Source organism: Struthio camelus, chromosome 1 (assembly GCF_040807025.1).
Source record: "Struthio camelus isolate bStrCam1 chromosome 1, bStrCam1.hap1, whole genome shotgun sequence".
NCBI lineage: Eukaryota > Metazoa > Chordata > Aves > Struthioniformes > Struthionidae > Struthio > Struthio camelus.
In genome coordinates this window covers 206220306-206243407 of record NC_090942.1, presented here as the reverse complement: position 1 = coordinate 206243407, position 23102 = coordinate 206220306, and the positions used below count along the sequence as shown (strand labels likewise).

Below are 23102 nucleotides of genomic sequence, written 5' to 3'. Positions count from 1 at the left end.
GACTTTTAACAAGATGTCAATGTATATTGTGACTCTAAACTGTTCACTATCTACTGGTAGTTTATCTGCTTTCTAATAATAAACAGGTCTGGTTTTAGAAGAGCAGGAAGTCCAATGCCATTTGTTAAAAAAAGAGTTGTCCTTTTCTAATTTAGATGCATTCATCTCAATTTTGAATTGAGAATTTCAACTGAAATCACATGAATTATGTGATTTTTGTATGTATTGGTTTTGTACTGCCAGTGCTGTATAACATCAAGTACTATTACACCAAGTACTACTAAAATCCATTACTATCATCAGTCCTTTGGACCATATAAAATTTCCTTTTGTGCCACTTGTAAACCAACAACTTCAAATATAAATCAAGATTTGTATCCTGAATTAGTTGCATCCTAACGACTACCTGCAACTCTTAGCTCAGAGAAAGAAGAATGCGATAGTAACTTGAATACCTTAAGTATATAAGTGTTTACAGTTTTCAGACACCTGCTGGGCAGTCAGTGTGCCAGACCCTTGTCCATATTTTCCAGTTATATCACCTGGCCTATCTCCCTGCAGACTAAGAACTGTTCTGGCATCTCCGTTTCAGTGTATTTCCTGCCTCTTCAGCTGTAATATTTCCAAGCAATGATGTGCCATTATTATTAAGTAGTTATCATAAAGATCCCATATTTATGCTCCTTTTAACAAGAGAAGTAAAAAGCTGAGATTTTCTTACTTTAAGAAAGCAAACCCAGATCTTCAACTTTGACAAATATACAGGAAACAAATGACATGTATACAATAATGCCCTTTACAGTAATTGAAGAAACAGTCCTTCACGATGTGTTTTCATGATGAAGTGATTTGCTTTATATAAAGCAGACTACAGCACATATCTTCTTTGGTGGTGACAAGCGAACATCACCCAGAGCAACAGCTGTATCTACTCCCCACTCAGACACTAGATTCCTCTTCCTCCTCAGGATCTCTGGGAGGCTGAATCCAGAACACAGATTGATCTCCCTGATGGCACAGGGTCCCGGGGTGGTATTCCATATATCGTATCACAGGCAGATTTGGGAATCCTAGCCAGCATAGCATATCATCCACAGGGTGGAAGACGCCCCAAAATATTTTCACTTGGAAGTGGCAGATAAGCACAATTTTCAACCCACTTTCAGAAGCAAAATCAAGAGGACAAGCATTTCTAGCAACATGTAAGAACGTCTAACAGGAAAGCTTCCTTGCAGTACATTTAGCTCCGCATGTGGAGCTGACTTAGCAGCCATTGATGTATGCTGTGGATTTTTTAAAGAAAATAAGTAAAGTAATCATAGTAAGATTTTAGGAGCCAAATTTTTATAAGAGATAAAAAAAAAAAAAAAGAACTCTGTTGCATAAATTCATTTCTTTGATTAAAAAATGGAAGAAACACTTTTTCTGTATCTTAAACAATGGAAAGGCAGATACGTGCAATAACCTCTCCAGGACCTCCTTGTTGAAACAACTTTCTCATATAAATGCACTTGTAACTTCTGGCTGTGTGTCTAAGGTGTTGCTCAAGTGCTATTTATGCAGTATATAAAGCATGGTGCTGCAGAACATACAATTTAGATACTATAGTCCAGTATGCAAGTAGACTTTCAAAGACACCATTTCTTCTATGCCAGTAAAGACTTGGGCATAAATCTCTACATCTGCTTTGCAAGTTTTGCACATGAGAAGATAGATTTTTAAGATACTTATGAATTTAAGTTACTTTTCATTAGTTTTACTGTCAAAAAGTTATGACATGACATAGTTCCCTCTTTCTGGCAAACTGCAAAGAGGCTCCAAAGGAAATAGTGGTGGCATTTAAAGGAAAATAGGCAGTGCGTTCATGAAACTCCCTTTCTTTGTTGCAAAGGAGTGAAATAAGAGTGAAGCCCAGTGAACATCCACAAAGACTACACTAATTGTGTGCAGTGCTTTCCATCAGTATATGCGGGAGGTGAGGTGAAGGCTGTACATTTTTCTATACAGTTGGTATATCTGGGATGTGAGAAACATGTCATATATCAGAACTACATAATGGGGCTGAAAAATGGAAAGTGGGCACTTCTCTTTTGCTTCATGAAGCTCAGTAACATATATCTGCTTGGAATATCTGCCCAAGAGATAAGCACAAGACAGGTCAAGAAGGCTTTATATCCAAAAATATATTCCCTATGGTAGGAATTTCAGACTAATCATAAACAAAATTGTCCTTATTTTCTTATCGTCAAAGGTTAAACTTGCAACTTCAATGAAGTCCTCTACTTTATTTTGACCAGCTCCAATAAGATGACCAGCTCCAATAAGTTAAAACAAACACCCTCATCTGACTTCAAATCAAATTGTTTTTATTACAGTGAACAAAAGCAGGCCCAAAGAACATTTGGCCCTCATTGGTCAAAGTGCTGAATGTACAAATAGTATAGAAAAGTCATTGCTTTGAGAAGGTTAAAATCTAAACAGACAGCACTCATATATGGTTTAAAGGACTAAAAAAAGAAACTTATCTCCATTACACAGATGGAAAATTGAGGCACAGGAAGAATAAAAACTTGCCCAAGGTCAGAAAAGAAATCTCTTCAGATACCATCTTTCTCTCTAACATACCTCAGAATAAATTTAGTCACTTATAAAGAAATGCAGTATTCATCCACATAATATACTTCATCACAGGAATCTTTTTTTTTTTTAAATAAGATCACTCTAACAACACAAAGCTGCTCTGAATACAGCTTAGCTAGCCAATTAAAACCATTATTTGTGCCAACAGGATAAAACATATCCTTGTTTATTCTTTGAAATGCTTTATTTCAATCTAGGAACTTTCTAACAGCTTCCTCAGAGGACAGGATTTCTCTTCTCTTTCTGTCCAGCTTCCAACATGCTGTCGCTTGTTTTTCTTTTGGATTATATGCTTATGAAGGACACTGTAAAAAGTATGCCTGTATGAACTAAATAAAGCAGAGTCCATCCTAAAGCTGCTTGGACTGTTTTGGAAAGGATACAAAGTTAAATCATATATTCCAGTCACAGAAGCTGCAAAGGAAAGCTGTGCCATTGATCTGATATCAAACACAGTTTACAGTATTTGAGCATAACGGACATGGCTCCCTTAATTATAGTGGATGAAAGCAGGAAGAGCTCTGTTGATGTCTAGAGCTGTAGAAGGAGAACCTCAATGAGGAGACAAGGAGAATCAGGCCCTTTCACTGCAGGAGGATGGTGTCACACTTCTGGTCATAACTTGACAGGAGAAAAATTCCAGGGCTCATACATTATAAATTACATGCATTCAGCTGAACGTAGAGCTCGTAGCCAGCGCTGTGTTGTGAGCGGTGTAAGCACCAGGACCACAGAGCAAAACAGCTGTTCACAGTCTTCCAGGCTTACTACTGACCTCAGCATTTGTGCCTTTTGATGAATACACAATGCCTAACGACAATTTTAGAGGCAGTTAGAGGGTCAGGAGAGGTGAATCATGCTGGCGTTACCTAAGGTAAGAGAGCAGGAGGTTGTTCTCAAGCGCCTTTAAGAAAGCACTTTCTTTCAGGTTTATAAGTGGACATAAAAGCTAGACAATCCTCTGCCTCAGGTCAGCAAGAGGTAGAGCCATTCATGGGTCATGCAAAGTCCAAGGATAAACACTGACCCGTATCAGGAACAGGAACAACTCTTGGACTGCAGAACTCAGAATCCCTAGAGAGCAAATCCTTTTTACTAACCATATAAATAAATTGAGAGCAGGATTTGGTTCAACACTTTCTCAAACTACCATCACAGTTAGTTTCATTCTTGTCTTCTGTCTCAGTGATGTCAGTTGTTCTAGGTATATGCTCCAGTGATTACCTGCTTCTCACATAAAAGAGTCTCTTTCTAATCTTTATTCAACCAGAAAAATAATTGCACATGTGAAAATTAATTAGGCAGCCTCCATTAATAATTTAGCTGTTGTGACAGGAGCTAACAATTAAAATGAAGAAGCTAGTTTGAGTGTTCTTTTTTTATATTCCTGTCCCATATAAGGGAGAAAGAAATACTTCTTTTAAATTATCTTCACGTTTTGCTCACATTGAGTATTTTGCTATGAACTCAAATTCATTCTTTAAAAGGTGAGGTTTTCTAAGAGTACATCTCCCCAAACTTAATTTCAATAAAGTCTATTTTATAATTCTCCAAGATGGTAGTGTCTATGCATTAACCCCACACTGCAGTCCCAACAGTCTGATTTGCCCCTGGCACACATGCACTGTGCAAATACCACTGAAAAACAGGCTGCACATCACTCTGTCATGCTACTAGACCATGATTTGAAAGCACTCTCCTGATGAAAAAGTATTGATTAACCATGTCTTAGAACATACACTTTTTCATGGTGGAAATAAGTACTGAATGTCTGATTTGTTTCTTTATAATATTAATATGTAAATAGTATTATGAAAAGACATTACTTTGCTGAGTCCTTCCTTATCACTCATAGTCTTTTTTTCTGAGAGTTAGGATTCAATTATTAAAAAATGCAAACAAAATAACACCATAACTAATACTGGACAATTTAATGTATTCTAAGTTCTTTCACTGACACAAACATGCAAGGTGTCAAGTACCATCTCTTCCCCTGAATCTCAGCAGCAGTTGGAGGCACTCAGAATCTCTCTGATAGTGCTTAGCATCTTGCAAAATGAGGCACCTGACAAAGAGAAGCGCTTCAATTGTCAGGGAAAAAGTCATCTCACAGATAGTCTATGTCAGCTGTTTCACACAGCGTACCAAGTCTATTTAACAGTTTGAACCAGAAAAGATTGACAGTACCGGGGAGGGCCAAACCTGGACACAGTATCTAGATGTGGTCTAACAAGTGCTGAGTAGAGAGGGATAGCCCTTTCCTCAATCTCTGGCTCTGCCCCTGCTCCTACAGCACGGGGTGCTGCTGGCCTTTGCTGCCAGGGCACACTGTCAGCTCATGCCCAGTTCTCTGCTCACCGGGACCTCCTGGCATTTTCCGCAGAGCTGCTCCCCAGGCAGCTGGTGCCTAGCCTGTGTGAGCGCAACGATGCTCCGCTCGCACCCTTGGATAGTAAACAGCTCTGCTCTGCTGCTGACACTTGGCAGAAGTGCGCACACAGATAGCTACGGCAGCTCTGCTGCTGTGCAGTGAGCTGATGGGCTTCAGGTACTTAGCCTCAGAATTGAGCCCAAACACACATAACACTCAAAAATTCATACTGACTAGTAACATGACCACGCTGGTTCTTGTTAGCAGGTGGCGTAATTGTATACTATTAATATATGAGACCACTTAAAGTCTAAGCACTTAATAAAGAAGTTACTGTCAGCCTGGAACTAGAGCTACATAACTCAGCTCTGCTACACTGCAAATGACTATCACAGATAAGTAATTAGCCCTCTGAAAGAACTTTTTTAATAGCAGTTAATACTTTTCCTCTTTAAAGTTCCTTGTAAAATATAGGTAATTGCCCAGTGGTTAAAGCTCAGTCTGTAAAGTTTACACTAAAAAAAAAAAAAGAATATGATCTATTTCACAGAAGTGAAATGGTTAAACCAACTTCAGTCAAAAATTGAGTTCTCTTTCTTTTTTTTTTCTTTTTTTTTTTTTGTGTGTCTTTCATGGTGGATTGAATCAGCAGCACAGGTCAGACTGAAAAGTAGTAAAACCTACCAACAACTCAGGAGGGAGAGCAAGCTGAATAAATCATATGAACGGAGGCAAATGGCCAGCTACCTAATTTTGAGACCAAAACTGTAAAGTACAGGTACTTTTTTCATTAGCTCTGTTTTAAAACGCTGATGCTTTCATATCTGCACAGAAGAGATGCCTTCCTGTGAAATTCCACAGCAGTTGCTCATATCACAAGAGGAACCTAGACTCCTGACTCCCCTGGTAATTTTCAGGAGTTCCTTGTGTACCATGGGTGCGATCTACTAAGACAGCTGCACTTCAGTAATGGATGATGTCATCCTGAAACGTAACATTTCTAAAAGTTTTCTGCAGCAAGCCCCCTCTAAAATGAATGTAAGGTTCCAAAATATTTCACATCTCATGTACCTCCTGCTGTATGTTTCCTGGGCCTATATCCACCAAGCTAATGGTCTGAGATAATTTCAAGATGAAGGCCTGCATAGCCACAAATACATTTGGACTCAAAGACTCTGAAACTGCATTTGTCACTGACGTCAAACTGGGTATAGCACAGTACATCTTCACCGAAAAATCAGTCCGGATTGTTTCAAATGAGCAAAATACGCATAGAAAAAACGACAGAGGCAATACCAGCACATTGCTGCCTACATCCTAAATTTCCTTGGCTGAAACAAAAAGGCCTTGGTTCATTGATCGTAATAAGACACACATCAAACCCTCCTAACTACAGAAAACAAGTTCCCTTGAAAAAAATACATACCAAGTATATTAGCCGTGCACTGGAGAATTCCTGAGACATCTTCGGTTTCTTCATCGCCAGAGCAGTCTGTATAGGAGCATCTGTTTGATATATTGTGAAAGTTCTTTTCTGCATCCCTATAACTACAGACAAAAAGGAAAAAATTATAACATCTCTTTATGTAAATGAAAAATACGAGAGACAAAAATGTCTAAATGAGACAAATATGTTTCAGAAATACTGGTAATTGATCACAGAATCAAAGAATCATAGAATCACAGAACGGTTGAGGTTGGAAGGGACCTCTGGAGATCATCTAGTCCAACCCTCCTGCTCAAGCAGGGTCGTCTGCATGTTGCACAGGACCCTGTCCACACCGTTTTTGAGTATCTCCAAGGAAGGAGACTTCCCAGCCTCTCTGGGCAACCTGTTTCAGTGCTCAGTTCCCCTCACAGTAAAGCAGTTTTTCTTTATGTTCAGAGGGAACTTCCCGTGTTTCAGTTTGTGCCCGTTGCCTCTCGTCCTAATGATGCTGATTTGGTTTAGGGCAAAGACGAGACAGGTTCTGGAGTCTCTTCTTACCTTACTTTTAGGATTCTGCATGTAGAAGCTAAGCCAAAAAATTTAACAGCTGATTATTTTTGGAAGCAAATTCTTACTTCAACTGCCTTGATCCTGTTCCTATTCATATGAAACAGTCTATGTAGTGAAGCAGAATAAGCCCTTAGCTGCCCTCATCTCTTCCCTCTTCTCTCCTTCATCACCCCTCCTCCCTTCATGCATAAATACACACTGATAACATCTCATTAGTAGCCAGGGTATGTGGAATATCATACCAGTATCTGGCGTATTCTCTGTAATGAGATTAAAGATATAAAAAAATAGTACCAAAGCGCTCAGTATCAGACATATCTGTTTTCTACGTCATCCCCACTGGGGCGTTGTCTATAATGAAGTTGTACATTAAATGCAAAGCAAGATGTTTATGAGGGAATAGCTAGTATCTAATAGGAAGAATAAATCTTCCTGATATAGCCATGTTACATTAAATTAGCACTGCAAGTATAAAAGCCTAGGTTTCTCTATGGATTTCCTTCTGAAGAGATCTCAGCAAAAACAAAGATATCAAATAACAACTCACTATGTTATCAAGGAGGAAGTCTGTTTTATAGTCCATTAAAGAAAAATTAAAAAGAATACCACCACTGATGAAAGATACAGACCTGTGCTCAGACCAACAAGAAAGCTGCTGCCATCTAAATTATTCTATTTATTTGAATTAGTTTTACTGGATTGTTTTTCTTTAATTCAACAGAAACAGAACAGAAACTCAAACTTTGTTAAAAAAAACAAAGCTTTATACAGGTGCTGATGAGGACTGAAGAGGAAATACAAGTGAAGAAAATAATTTTACAGCAGAGTGATAATGCACTGCGCAAAATATACAACTGGTTTAGCTCAATGCACAGAGAAAAGATTTTCTAATGAGTATTTTATTAACAGTTTTGTTATACTTTCATGCTTTGTTTATACATGTTTAATAACTAGTAACAGTTTTAAGGGTTGGAGTCCTCATCTGGTTAATGTCTGCAAAAATCCACTAACCTTGTTTGCTAGCACCCACTGAAAACTACCAGAAAGGTTTCAAAGTTGCAAGGAGACAGATCCCTTCAAATTACTCTGTCAACAAGTGAGACTGGTTTTGCACATAGAATAAAACATATAAAGAGGACTAGGTTAATCTTAGATTTAAAAAAAAAAAGCTTTTTGGTAGTGAAGGGTCTTGGCCCATTCTACAGTGAGCTACACAGATCTGTGATGCAAGACCACATTGCATGATGGTAGCTCTTATCCTACTTCAGAGGGAGGCTACATCCTGACCCCTCTGGGAGTCCACCCAGAGCCCAAAGTCACAGCACAAAAACATGATCAAGCCAGGAGGCCAAGCCTTTACAAGCCAGTACTACACTGGCTTGTATACTTCCTTGAATAACACAATGGCCATTACTCACTCCTGCTGTTGACCAGAACAAGAGATTTAGTGAGTATTTGTGTGTGTATAGGGGCAAGGGGCAGCGAAAGGAAGTCAAATTTGGGGAATAATGAGGAGCGATGGGAAACATGAGTTACGACTAGGCAACTCATGTGTTAAAAAGCTTTGGCTATATGCTCTCTCTCGTACCTAGGCCAAATATCAAGAAGAATACAATACCCACAAGCATGCAGAAACAGCTCCATACATTGTGTACATTAGTCCTTTCCTTTCAGATTTCTCCCCGCCACACTCCCTGAGAGCTGGCTCCTCTTTCAGGGCTTCTGTTAAGCTGATCTTTATCTGGTCCCCTGAAGACAATCTATGCTGCTCTGTCTGGTAAGCCACAGGGCTACTCTTAGCCTTAGGAAACCTCAGGACTTCACAGATGCACCAACAGAGCACACTTTGTGAAATATTTCTATCTTTGATATATTTTGCGCAAGCATTTTCAGTATGCCAGTAAGGCCTTTCTAGCCTATGGGCTGCTTCTCCATGCATGCCTCATGATCCCACAGCAGAGTCCTACATAAAGGCTGCTGCCTACCTCGGACATGAGCCTTGCAGTCCACTCAAGTGCCAGGCTACCATCACTCACTTTCCCAGATATGGCTCACATTAATGCCTCCATGGACAGGGGTGACTTTTCTTAACCTCTTCCCTCCCCTCATTATTCAAAAACCCGGGAGTACATCCTATAGACTTTCTCCATCATCTACCCGGCATCTATCTAACCATGAGCCCAAATGCCTCTGTCCTGGAAAGAGCTTAAGAGTTTTACCCCAGAATCAACAAAGCACCCAGGGGCACACACGAGCTGCAAGGGAGGGAGGAAAGAGTCTTCCAGACATTGTGTGTGGGAAGGATTTGAAATCAAGCTGCCAGGAGCCTGAAATGAAGACAAACAATAAGGAAAAAAGCCTATGCATTTGTCTCTCTTCCTCTTCCAAAAACCAGTACTGTTACGCCTAAATAATACGGCCTTAAAATGCAGGAAATCATGAAAGAGCACAACCCATTCAATCTCTCCAGGTCAGCTTTCAAATCAAGATTGTGGGTAATCTGCCAAAGCACTCAGACAGCACCTCTGGAGAGAACAGGTCAGGTCACCCTCTCCCAGACAGAGACTTTCCAGAGGAAGACAATGCATCCAGACTATCACTAAGGAGTTGTAGATCCATCTCTAACATCCTCCTAAATGCAAAAGATACTTCTAACACACCCATACACCCCTACTGTATCTTAGGCACTGGGATTATAGGGTCTGGAGACAGGTCAAGACACTTCAAAGTCTCATGTTTAAACTTCTGCATTTTCCATCATTCTGGAAAAACAGTCTGTCCACAGCTTGGGTAGCCCCATGCTCGTCTGTAAAGAAAAATGCAGTTTAAATGCTTCTTTAATGCCTGTGTAATATACAAAACCATGCTCTTTTTTTCTCTTGCTTGAATCATACCTAAATATTTGGGCCTGCACATTTACCCTAAGAAAATCAAATTCTCTTTCCTGTTTCACTGAGTGTTTCTGTTGGACTTTTATACTTGCATTGCATTATTCCCAAAGCTCTGGAGATTGTCTCTCAGGTCTCTCACGAAGGGGATGAGGAAAGAACCACTCCTCACACCCAAAAGAGGCTCCAGAAGCACTAGAAGAGGCATCTCAGCAGCTGAGGAGGGGGCTCTTGAATCAGTCACAGTGAGAGCAAGGGGGACCCTTCACCATTAAGCCAGTCAAATATGATTGTTTAGAGAGGCTGGGGGTCTCCTTCCTCGGAGATATTCAAAAGCCATCTGGACAGGGTCCTGTGCAACGTGCTGTAGGTGACCGCGCTTGAACAGGGCGGGGTTGGACTAAATGATCTCCAGAGGTCCCTTCCAACATCAACCATTCTGTGATTCTGTAAAACTTGCTGGGGAGCTTTAGGACCTACAGGAAGCCAGCCTGACTCCAGGTTATTTGTTAGCAGGTGCTCAGACACCAGTAATCAGCACTCCAAGACTGGGGAGGGAGTTTCAGGGAATGGTGAAGGAAACCAAGGAGAAGGGCTGGGCTGAAGCACACCCAGGAAAAGGGGACAGAAGAGCTTGATTCAGCTAGGGTGAGCTGCTCCTGCCCATGCATGCTGGGCTCCCTCCCACCACACCGTCATTCCTGGGAAGCCACAGCCTTGGCCGCCCTCACCATTCTTAGGCCACTGCCCAGCCTGGCTGCTGCAGGCTTCAGCTTGGAGGGTACTGATGCCTTGAGCCTGGCCTCCTGCTTCTGCTCACAGCCTTATCCAGGTGGTTGTTAGCAGCACAAGGCATTGCTGTGCATTGAAATCAGTGCAGACTCTGACTCTATCCTAGTGAATGAAGAGGTCTTCTCTGGCACTGAAGTTCACTGGCTCACATTTAGTTAAGTACAGGCTACTCAAAGTTGCTTACCCTCCAGAACACAAGTGGATGCACACAGACTGCCTAGTGGGCATGAAAATAGCCCCTGGCTTCTGCTATCCCCAGGCAAGCTGTGGAAATCATTTGACAGAATGCTAGTTGGCCCCAGCCAGAGCCACTCCAGCGGCTGCTCTGACAATCAAGCCTCAATGGTTGGAGATGTTCCTTGCTCTGTTTAATTTGCTAGTACAGAGTAGCACAGAACACAGAAGCAAGACAGTCCCTTAATACAGTACAGGTTACAGGCTAATGAGCAGTATGTGATGCAAACGAGTTGAGGGCACAGTGCAGCTAGAAGAGCCTAGAGTGTTGGGGTGACAAAGGTGTCTGGAGTAGCAGGTAAGACCAGACTCATTCTTGCTGAACTACAGTGTCAACCTCATGCATACCAGAAGCAAGCTAAGTAGCAGAGACACGACAGCACCCATAACACAGATACCAAACTCATGTCTGAACTAATGCACAGCTACCGAATGCTACGTGTATTCCATCAGTAAAGACCATGGGACAGGACAAACAGACACAGAAACTACTTTAACAAATTCATATTGACTATGAATTTGACATTTGATTGCATAATCAAAAAATTAAAGCAAAGTGTACTGTATATCATAGTGATTACAGGTTTTTCAAGTGTCTTGCTTTTAAACTTTTTTCACCAAAATAAGTAGATCTAAGCCACATGTGGCCATAAATTAAAAGCTGCATTGTTACTGCACACATACTTTTCCCAGGGCACTTCAACCACTGAAGTCTCCTAACAAGAAACTTAAAGCAATTTTTTCAGTAACTGAAAAAAATATTTTGCTAGAAGGCTTCTCCCTCTGCTTGTTCCATGGTGGATGTCGTAACTACCTGCAAAGAATGGCTCCCTCAGGTGCCAGCCAGACATGCTATCATTATAAATGTCACCTACCAAGCAAGAGCTCCCTTTGAATTTTAACTAAACGTTGAAAAACAAACAGGGATAATTCCCTTCAGTGCACTGAGCTTCAAAACTATGCCGTAAGTTCTACAAAGACCCTTAACGCAGCTTGAAAAAAATTACATCTGTGTAATTAAATTCAGAGAAGGACAGTACTTTCCATTTGCCATATGGCAGAGGAACTTATTGGCTATACGCATGCATTGGATTTCTGACTGGAAGAATAAGTTATCTGCAACAATAAAATACCTGTCAGGTAAGGAGATGGCTGAAAAGAGATTATTTTAATCAATGGGAAAAGACCTTGGATTTTCATGATGGTAGTAGCTATTATTTTCTTTTTACTCCTCAGTCATCTCAATTTTCTCAGTCAACTGCCAAGAGAGGGCTTTCAGCCCTGTTTCTGCAAAAGCTTGCAAGTATGTGACAGTATACGTATGCAACAAGTACTGATGCAGGATTTTGCAAATTTGGGCCTCAGGTCATAGCATGTCAGCCCAGGAGCTGCCATTTGCTGTTAAGTTTTGGGTTTGGTTTGGTTTTTAACACTGTGTAACCTCTGACTAAGCCGAGACAGAAACATAAGTAATAAATAAGTCATTTGTCCAGCCATCTCAGTTGGGTCAATGCAAAGCAAATTTGGATAGATCTTGTACTTTTACTTTGTACTTCCTATGTTTGCATAGGAAATTTCACAGCCAGTGGAGTACTCCTCTAATGGAATTGCACGGAAGCAGGACTGGAGAGCAGTTTATCATTAACATCTGTAATGTGTATGGTTATTCCAAATCACCTCTAAGAATTTGTGGGAAAAATTAAAAAGCTTGTCACCCAAGGCAGTGACTTAGAAAGCATAGAGGAAAAGGTTATCATGCACCTTTCCCTGACCTTTCATGAACACTTACCCAATCACTTGATGCTCAAAGTACTGCAGTGTCCTTTGAAGAGTTTGCCGAATGGTCTGAGGCTACAGAAGAATAATAAACAAAAACCATAAAATGAGGGCAGTATAGCACAGCTCAATTAACATATCTTTTAACATACTATTTTTTTTTTCCAGTTTTACCCTTCATTTTCTACCTGCGAGGTGCCCATAAGAGTAAGGGATACAAAACATTCTTGCCTTATTTTTTACTTAATAGGAATTTAAATAGGAATGAATTTTACAATACAACATAATTAATACTGCTTATAAGATAACAGCAAGCACAATTGTGCAGAACAAAGGAGTCACTTTACTATTCATTCTCACAGACCATCACCTATGAATAATCTCATCATTTACCTATCAACGATCTCTTATTCTGAAATAATTAATATAAATCAATCTTCAAAAAAATGCTATTATATTGAGATACAAGTATCATCAGGGAAAGGCATTGTGTTTTTAAACTTCACATACTCCTTAGAGAATTTTGTATTAAAGAATATTATAAAGATGTAATTTATTTTGGCTGACTTTCCTGACCAGCTGTGAATCTCCAGACATCTTTTAAATCACCAAGATTCAAGTTCATCAAACAAAAAGATGAGATGAGATGATGTATTCCAAGCATTTCTATACTATTTTATTTTAATAGGTAGTCACCAAACTATGTATATGCATATATGCGTTTATTTTTAATTCTTACTACTAATACTACATCTGCTGTTACTACTGTTACTTTTATTTTGAATTAACTCAGAGATCAACTCAGAGAGATCTTTGGGTGAATCAAGCAAACGCGAAATCCATGTCATTCTCTACAGAATTTCCTGCATCATGACTGGCTTGTGCCAAACAAAGGTACCCAATGTGGATTTATAAGCCTCCCTTCTGTATCAAAGACACAAAGGGATGTTTTGATCAAACTTTCAGCAGCTCAGATTCTGGAGATACTTGGTATTTCCCCACTCTTTGGAAAAAAAAGAAAAATCTAGCTATTTTGGAAAGCAATGGTTGAAATGGGCCTTTATTTGAGGTATTTCATTCTAAAACCACCATCAGCTTTGAAAATCTCAAATTCTGCTGACCACAGACCCAGCAGTTCAAGAGCTGGCCTTTCTTCTTACTCTTTTTACTTCCTTTTTAATAGCCAACTATAGGAACTTGTCTGCCCTTTTGAATTCAAACGTGTAGAAATGCATGCACTTACAAAAGTAAGCTCAAAATAGATGTAGACCTTGAAAGAGATTTTTTTTTTTTTAAGCTAACTTCTGTACCAGATGATTACTTCTCTTCTCTGCAGGAGCTAAGTTTCCTGCATCAAAAGACACTAGAAGTTACGTGTTCTCTTCCAAAACACAATGGAAGCACCATATAAGTGAATCCTCATATATCAAAGAACCATCTCTTTTCAGTGGTACAGCAGGTATTTAAGTTCTTAGACTTTACGGGCTACGAATATATTTCATGGCATGCTCTCACAGAGACTCAGAAGCTTTCCTGTGCTCAGCAGGCACAAAAAAATCAATTTTCCACATATAGAAAAGATATATTTTCCCACTCTAGCAAGCAGACAAAGTAGTAATGGCTTTAAGTTAAGAGGTCCAGAGAGCTGCCATCTCCCATTTCTACGGCACATTTCTCTCCACCTCACTTCCTACAAACAGAGCTTAAGTACTCCACCAACTCCTCCTCTGAAGTGAGATGGGACACGGTGGCAGTTTTTGATTGTTACATTAAATCTCCCTTCTAGTTCCCCAAAGTGCTTTTACAGTAAGCATATGGAAGGCAGGAATGCCTGGCACCACAAGCAAAGAGGAAGGAACACAGCTTTCTCTCTTCTAGAGAAGTTTTACAGCTTAGTAACGCTTTGAGTAATCCTTCATGGCTTGTCTTTGCCCTTCTCATACCTGATACACAGCTGTTGCACCCATTTACCCAGGGAAAATCCACTTTCAATACCTCCAAATGTGACCATATAAGCAATCTCCAAATCCTGAACTCACTTCATCAATACTCCTCACTTCTCCTGCAGCACTGAATGAAGTAAGAATGGTCCATATATTGTTAACTACCTCTTCTCTAAGCTAAATTATCTGCCCAGCTATTGTCAGACAACTGTAAACAATTCTATGAACTCATATCCCTTTTTACTGGCATTTCCTATTAAATCTTAGAAATGAAGTACAGACAAAAAACATGATGTATGATTAAAACACTGGTCATAAACAAAGCTCTGTGTAATATGCTCATAGTTAATATGAAAACTGACCTGAAGAGTCCAAGTCTTTCTTCATTTCTGACAAGAATTATTATGGCATGTCACTGTGCATGGTTAAAGAGCCATTGTGCTCACCACCTGAGTTGGCTGTATTTCATTACTGGTGAATGTAATTGTAATATAGATGTAATTCTCTAATTATGGCCATATTGCCATGACTAAACAAAAGGGAGAGAAGATATATGACTCTTGTTTACAGCTGCCTACAAGGGCTGCTCAATGTATTGCTTCTTCCACTACTGACTATACATTCCCTATGGGAGAGAAGGGGTGGACAGGAAAACATTTCCATCTCTTTTTTGCATCCAACTGCAAGACTTGACAGAGATAAAATAGCTATACCTTCTTCTAGTAGCATGATGCACATCATCTCTCCAAGAAGCACAGCTTAAGAGAGATAAAACACAGCCTATAACAATACACCACCTCCACCACAAAGTAATTCTATTCCATACAGGTACACAATGGCCCTTATTTACTGGAGAGGTTTTAAAGCTTTGTGAACGCTTAAAATGAAAGACTTACTATGAACGTCAAATAGTGACTATTCAGTAAATATTAACAATGCATCTGATTATAACAATTAACTAGTATTTAGTATGTTTTCAAGAAGGAATAGTCATATCAGTTCAGGTTTCCAAGGGCAGTTCAAATTAAGACAGGCCAGTAATGCTATCGTTAACTCTAAATTAATCCAAGAATTGCCATACAAGATCATATCCAAGCTCCATCTGAAATGATGAAACATAAGGCAGAAGGGACTAATGAAGAAATGTGGACTGATCTCTTGCTTGACAGAGGCCACAGAAATTTACTGAATTAAATCTGAATCCAGAGGTCAGGCTATGGCAAACTCTAAACGTGTCAGAAGAAGCTGTAAACACCGAAGAATCACAGAACTGTGTACATTTGAAGGAACCTCTGGAGGTCACCTAGTCTGACCTCCTGTTCATAGAAATTCCAGTAAGAACTGGTCGTTCAGGTCTTTCTCCAGAGTTTCTCTAAGGCTACGGATCCCATAGCCTTTCTGGGTAACCTGTGCCAGTGTTTGGCCATCGTCATGACAGGTTTTTATCTTCCTTACATCAAAGTGGAACTTCCCATCTTCCAACTTTGTCTGTGACTCTTCTCATGGCTGCACACTGGAAAGATGAAAGGCCATCCTGGTAGCCCTCTGCTAGCCCCAGTATGGATCCCTGAGGGATATCTATCGGTAACTGGCTGCTAAGGTCCAGTCAGTTTTCCAGCCACCTTATAATCCACTTCTCCAATCCATTTCTCATCTGTTTAGCTCTAAGGACACTATGGGAGACCATGCGAAAGACCTTCCTAAAGTCAAGGTAAACAACCTCCATTGATCTCCCCTCATCCACTGAGCCATTCATCTCATTACAGAGGTCAATCAGGTTGGTCGACACAATTTACCCTTAGTAAACCCATGCTGGCTGTTCCCAACCACTGTCTTAGCCTTCTTGTGCTCAGAAAAGGTTTCCAAGAGGATTTGCTTCACAACCTTCCCAAGGACTGAGGTTAGGCTGACTGGCCTGGATCTTCCTGCTTGCCCTTCTTGCAGCTGGGTATAATGTTTGCCTTTTTCCAGTCATCAGGTTCTTCCCCTGATCACCAGGACCCTTCAAAGATGATAGCCTCACAATGACTTCAGCCAGCTCCCTCAGCACCCTCAGATGTAATCCACTTGGTACAATGCGCTTGTGCACGTCGAGCTCACTTAAGCACTCCCTTACTCTGTCTTCTCCTACTGTTGGTAATGCTACAATCCCACAGACTCTGCTAGCAGGCTTGGGGAACTGGGATGCTTTTCTGTCTCCATCCCTACATATTTGTGCAATGCCTTTGTACTTCTGGGTAGCCCGTCCCTGCTTCCACCCTCTGTGGACTTCCTTTTTGCATTTGAACTCAGCCAGGAGTTCCCGGTTCATTCACACTGACCTTCCTTCATGGTTGCTCAAATTTATGCACATCAGAATGGCCATTCTTGTACTTTCCAGAGGGTGTCAGGGTGTCCTTGAAGACCCCTTTACTCTCCAGGCTATTTGCCCATTGGATCCTGCCGAGATGATTCACGAAGCAAGCAAAATCTGTTCTCCCGAAGTCTGGAGTTGTGATTCCACTATTTGTCTCTCTCACTTCTCTCAGTATTTTGAACTTCACCATCTCATGGGCACTCTAGCCAGGGCTGCCCTTGATCTTCACACATTCAAACTGTTCCTCCTTGCTTGTGAGCAACAGGTCCAGCAGAGCATCTCCCCTCATCAGCTCATTGATCATCTGTATCAAGAAATTGTCCTCAACACACTCCAGAAATCTCCTGCATTGCTTGCAGTCTGCCATATTGCCCTTCCAGCAGATTTTGAAGCAGCAGGTTGGTTAAGTCCGCCGTAAGTACCAGGACCTGCAATTTTGAGGTTTCCTCCAGCTGCCTAAAGGCTTCCTCTGCTTTCACATCCTGATCAGGAGGCCTGTAGCAGACGTGTACTACGACGCCACTCATGTTCATCTGTTCTCTGATCCATACCCACATGCTCTTGGCTAGCTCATCCCTCATTCTAAGGTAACAGTGCACTCCAGATGCTCCTTTGCGCAGAGCGCAGCTCCTCCTCATCTCTTTCCTAGCCCATCCTTCTCAAAAAGCCTGTATCCATCCACACTGCACTGCAGTCCTGTGAGACACTCCACCCAATCTCTGCAATCCTGTATGAGATCCCAGCTCTGTAGCTGTGCTGGGACATCTGATCGCTCCTGTTTGTTCCCCGTGCTGCCTGCATTTGTCAATAAGCACTTGAGATGGGCCCCCAGTTGTGCTGCTTTCACAAGGCGAGCATGAGACCCCTGCTGTCCCCCAGGTGCTTCTTCACTGCCTCCTCTGCCTCCAGTTCTCTTTAGAGTAAGAAAACTCTTCTCCAACATACGTAGTTTAAAATCCTCCTCTCAAGATTATCAAGCCTGCTGGTAAAGACCGTCCCACCCTACTTTGTCTAATGAATCTCATTCTTGTTCAGCAGTCTTTGTTCCTCAGAGATGGTCCCATACCCATTGAAGCCAAAGCCCTGCCAGCAACACCAGCCATTCAGCCAGGTGCTGGCTTACTGGATGCGTCCACTCCAACCTGAGCCTTTCCCCCTCACCAGCAGGATCAAAGAGAAACCACCTGGGTCCCTAGCCTCTCACCCCCAGAACCCTGTAGTCATTCCTGATCTGCCTAAGCTTTCCCATGGCTGTGTCATTGGTTGCTCACATGGGTGAGGAGCAGGTGCAATAGTTCAACAGCCAGAAGAGCCTCGGAAGCCTCTCTGCAGCTATCCCATGTCCAAGCTTCTGGCAAGCCACAAACCTCCTGAGGCAGCAAATCAGGCGGGCAGATGTATGCCTCTGACTCCTCAGGAGAGGGTCTCTAATAGCTACCACCCTCCTTTTCTTCTCTATGCAGACACTTGGTTGAGGCTCAGCTGGGCTGGCTCTGATGCCTCACCTGAAGGGAGGTCACCTCTCTCACTTGTTCCCAAGGCACTGTACCTGCTCAGTAACTGCAGAAACACAGGTGGAAAAGAGGCCTTAGATGTGTTACCATAAGGGACAAGCCTCCAGCCTTCTCCATCTCAGGAGTTTCCATTCACTATTCCTGTGAAGGTAGTCTCTAGTTGTCCCTCCTTCCTTGCAACATGGGGCTTGCATTCTTGGCTGTGCAGGGACTCTGCAAAGACCCTGCCAATCTCCTGTTTATCCTCCCTAATGTGTACGGTTTGCTCACCTTCTCCTACAGCTCTTTCCTCTCGCAACTCAATGCCTCATCCACAGCACACAGCCCAGAGGTGAGGTCACTGCCACCCCAGCCCCAGGAAAGAGAACTACGTGCTCTCTATAACCAGAGACAAACTGCGGCATCCTCCCTCAGTCATTCTGCGGCCCCTGCTGTGCTATGGACAGCTGCTCCAGCTGGTGTCACGATCTTGCCTTGCACCACCATTGTTGCACTGCCTTGAGCAGCAAATCTGGGCCCCATAGCACCCCTCCTGTGACAACTGCTGTGACTCTGTTAGCTGCCTCTCTTTGCTGCACTCACCTTGCAGGATGCACACATGATGAAATCTGCCTTTTCTCTTAGATCTCACCCTGGTTACTAGTAGTGGGAAACTGGTTAAAGACATGAAGCCAAGGGAGTAATACCTCTTCAGAGGTGTTTTAAGACTAACTTTCATCATTCTGAACATAGTTCATGAACATCTATGTCTAACCTATCTTCAAATCTTCCGGTTTTCGACCTCGGTCAACTTCCTTTGAAAAAGAATTCCAGTTTAAATAAACATTGTGTGATTTTTTTTTTTTTATTATGAATTTGAATTTCCCTCATTTTAACTTCATTACCTCCAGCTTTGGAGACAAGGGGAAAAGAAACTTCAACTTTAATTGCACTTCTTGTTATAAATGTCTTTCCTAGGACAGTCAACCATAAGCTTTAAAATCTGTTTCGCAGGACAGAATTTTTAGCCTATTCCCTAGCCATTTTCTGTTGCCTCTGAAATGTCTTATGTGATTGCAAAACCATTGGGAATAAACAGTAGGGTTCATCTGCCCAAATGTAGGCACCCAATTGTAGGTACTCAAGGTGATTCATTTCACCTTAAGTTTGCCATCTAATACTCACTTGAAGACTCTTCCTTTAGGAATATCTATTTCTGTCTTTGTCTAAAAAGGAAACAGAGTGACTGCTTTAGACTTACACAGTTTTTAAATGTTTAAGTAAGAGCAGAAGAATCTCTCCCTGAGATGACAGTAGCACACAGTATCCCAGATGACGCAATTCAAGTCTATATAAATGCAGTTGCGTGTCCTTCATCGCATTCCTTTTGCGTCTTATGATAACAGGTTAGTATTAAAGAAGAAAGAAACCGTACAGAGCTGGGAAGTCTGAAATGGGAGAGCAGCCAGGTGCACAGATAGTTTCTCCCTAACCCTAACAGGGCTTCAAAGATTTTTCCTAGTAAAATCTAAGTGGCTCCTAGCTGAGCCTCTAAAGTGCTTCAGTAGACATACTCTTAAAAACTTGAACACTTAAAATTTTAAACATGAAAGCTGAAGCACTGAAGAGTAAAATAGGCTCAGCTAGAAACCACTTTGCTTCTATCAGAATTTTTTTTTCAAGCAAGCCAGTCAGGTCAGGGAGCTCCTCTAGATTTTTATGCCCTGCGGAGCTGCAAAGTTCTTCCTAAAGGAACCACAGTTCTGCACACTGAAGAGACAAACTATCAGAGACCTCATCCAAATTAGCACTTTGATGTTGAAAGTTTTAAATGCTTCAAATTTGTAGAGTTGAATCAAAACACATCTACTGAGTTTAATTGTCAGCTTCACTGCTGGTGATCTGTCATTAGTGAAAAACACTTTTTTCATATTTCAAAACCAATTTTAGTCAAGGTTCTGTGCATAGGTGATTATAGATCTCTAAGCACACATCATTTGGTGTGCACCTGGCCCATCTGTGAGGAAGTAAATGGCAGAATAATAATTTTCATTTCTAGTCTTTTTGTAGTATTTACTCTATGGTCATGAAAGCACTGGAAAATTGTTATTTCCCTGTCCTTCTGGTCACCAAAATATTGATGTTCAAGGGGCAGTAAACAAAGAATCAAGGCTCCAGTTGAAGACAAAAAATTATCAACATTCCCCAAAAGCCAGGAGTTCAGAGATAAGCATTCTGAAATTGCGGAGACTAGAGAAAAAACAAATTAGAAAAGGAGAGGAAGGATCATTTGGCACCTGGCAATTTTCTGATGATGTGTGAAGGAGAAATACTCCCTAGCAGGTCCTTGGATGTCTTGTAGAGCAGGGATCCCTCCCTGTCACCTTCCCAATAGCTAAAGAAGGAAATAAAAGGGGGCAGAGAGAAGTCAGAAATGAGGAAGCAAAGCCTCAACGTAAGCAAACATTTGAATATGCAAAACATCATGGTTTGGGTAGTTTGTTTTAAGAATAAAATTAAGGAAATATTTTCTTTTTGCTGTCTAGCTTCCAAATCTTCAGGGTGCACTTTTTTCTTTCCTGTAACCCTACAAGCTAAAAACGTATTTTTCTTCTTGAAGACCAGCTTCTTGATTCCAGAAGTTTGGGTTTTAGATAAGAACACCAACTGCTTGAAGATCTCCATGACTAGCACCAGATTTAGTATCAAGAGAGGAAGATCCAGAACCCCCAGGAGGAAGGTTTTGGGGGATCTAGAGCAGGAAGACTGAAGGCCAGAGGCAAAATGAGTTGGCCCTACAACACGACATTATGATCCAGATCGGTATGAGTGAGGACACAGTGCCAGAGCTCAGTATCACCTGACAGCTAAATTTGAGACCATTCTGCTTTCTAGTTCATACACGCTGGGGTGTTCTTCACTGGGAAATACTTGTGCACATAAGAGAAAATGCCTTAATTTAATAACTAACATTAAGACTAAGAATTTTAACCCATACTATTCCATGGTAATAACAATGCAACGTTCCAAAGAAATAAAATAGAACTAAATAATAATTAGAAATTATAACTCGTGCATCCCCAGCTGCCTTTCAGTTAGAAGAATCACAGACATTACAGATGGAAATTGCCTATTAGACCACCTAATCTACCTTCTTGATAGTGAGGGATAAATATCTCAGGGTACTATCTGTTATAAAATGGGCTGGGATCTCTTTGTTCATCCTTGACTTTCAGCCATGTGTGGAACATACAGAAAGCGTATTCTGTGCTGCAGAAAAAATACTTTCAGTAAGTGGAAATATAATAGATAATGTACTTTTAATGTAACCTGTTCATCTTTTAACCTACCTGACATCTACATAAAATCATCAGTGCTCCTCTAGGAGACAGGTAGGAAATGAAAGGCTTTACATGTTAGCCCTGCTCAGGGAACTTCTCCTGCTGGGATAGAACGTACTCAATTTCCTCAGTATAAATGGGCTTAATTTTGTATGCTGAGCTGCACTGAAACTTATTCCCTTGAGACCAATAGGGAAACCACATATTTTTTGTCTTCATCTTGAAACTTAGTTTTATAGTTTGCAAGCAGACATATCTAGAAAGAATTTTAATATGAGATGGAAATACTTCTTTTACTTGAGGCATGTTGTAACAGCCTTCAACATTAGCACAAAAGCAAAAAGGAAAGAGAGGGCTCTCCTCTCTGCTAACTTCACAAGTTTCAGGAGGACTACATTGAATCCCTGTGAAGTAATAAGCCTCTCCTCTCAAGCAGTTGCAAAGGAAGGACATTCACCCTCATTTTAATGTAGCCATGACGGTATACCGCTTTTCAGGAGTGCGCATTGGTAGTTATGTTCCCTTCTACTTTACAACTTTCTCCTCTATTACTTGCAGGTAAACACTTCGACCATGGGGAGAGGCAAAGAAGCACAAAACAATTCAGATCAGTTTTGTAGCACTAACACTGGTGCTGTTACACTGTGGTTTGGTGGCCAGGGGTTGAGATCTGACTGTGGACAGGCCTGATCCCCAAAGGGGATTTGGTATCTGCTTTCACACAGCGAAGATATATGCAACGTACAAATGTTTTTGGAGACACCTTTTTTCCCCAGAAAGGAAAAAACTCAAGATTTCATCCTGAAAGTATCCAAATGCTAAGAAAGCAATTGGGCTTAGTCTAAATTTCCATGATACGGTATTTTATACGCCATGGTGAATGCCTGAAGAACACTTTTCTTTCATTTGCAGCATGTAGTAACTATTCTCATGATTGGCCTAAGCACTGGATGTGAAATATTCAAGCTCACCCTAAACAAAATTTCATCAAGGTCAATGCAATGCCGCCGTCCCTCGGGTGCAGCTAAACCGAGTTGTTTATATTATTTGCTGCGGCTGAAGTTCCTTTGCATGAGATGTTAAACTACCTCACAAGACAAATAGACGAAACCCGTTGTGACTCTCAGCCTAATAAAACTTTCCAGAATGTTCCTGTTTAAGGCACCACAGCTGCGTTTCATGCTATGAAATAGCTAATTGGCTGGCTACGGACCGCCAGTGTGACCTCATATATAAATGGCTTGTAGCTCTGATAAGTTGAAAGATACT

The 23102-nt window shown here is 41.1% G+C and overlaps 1 protein-coding gene across 1 annotated transcript in view; it reads right to left on the bottom strand.

Annotated features, from left to right (window-relative positions):
* The window catches only part of GUCY1A2 (guanylate cyclase 1 soluble subunit alpha 2), a 186386-nt gene that overhangs the window by 157480 nt on the left and 5804 nt on the right, over positions 1–23102 (bottom strand). Inside the window, exons 2-3 of the mRNA XM_068930349.1 lie at positions 12714–12775; positions 6438–6559 (exon numbers count right to left, since the gene is read on the bottom strand). Of these exons, the coding sequence (XP_068786450.1) occupies positions 6438–6559; positions 12714–12775 (184 nt within the window). The remainder of the gene's footprint in view (positions 1–6437; positions 6560–12713; positions 12776–23102) is intronic.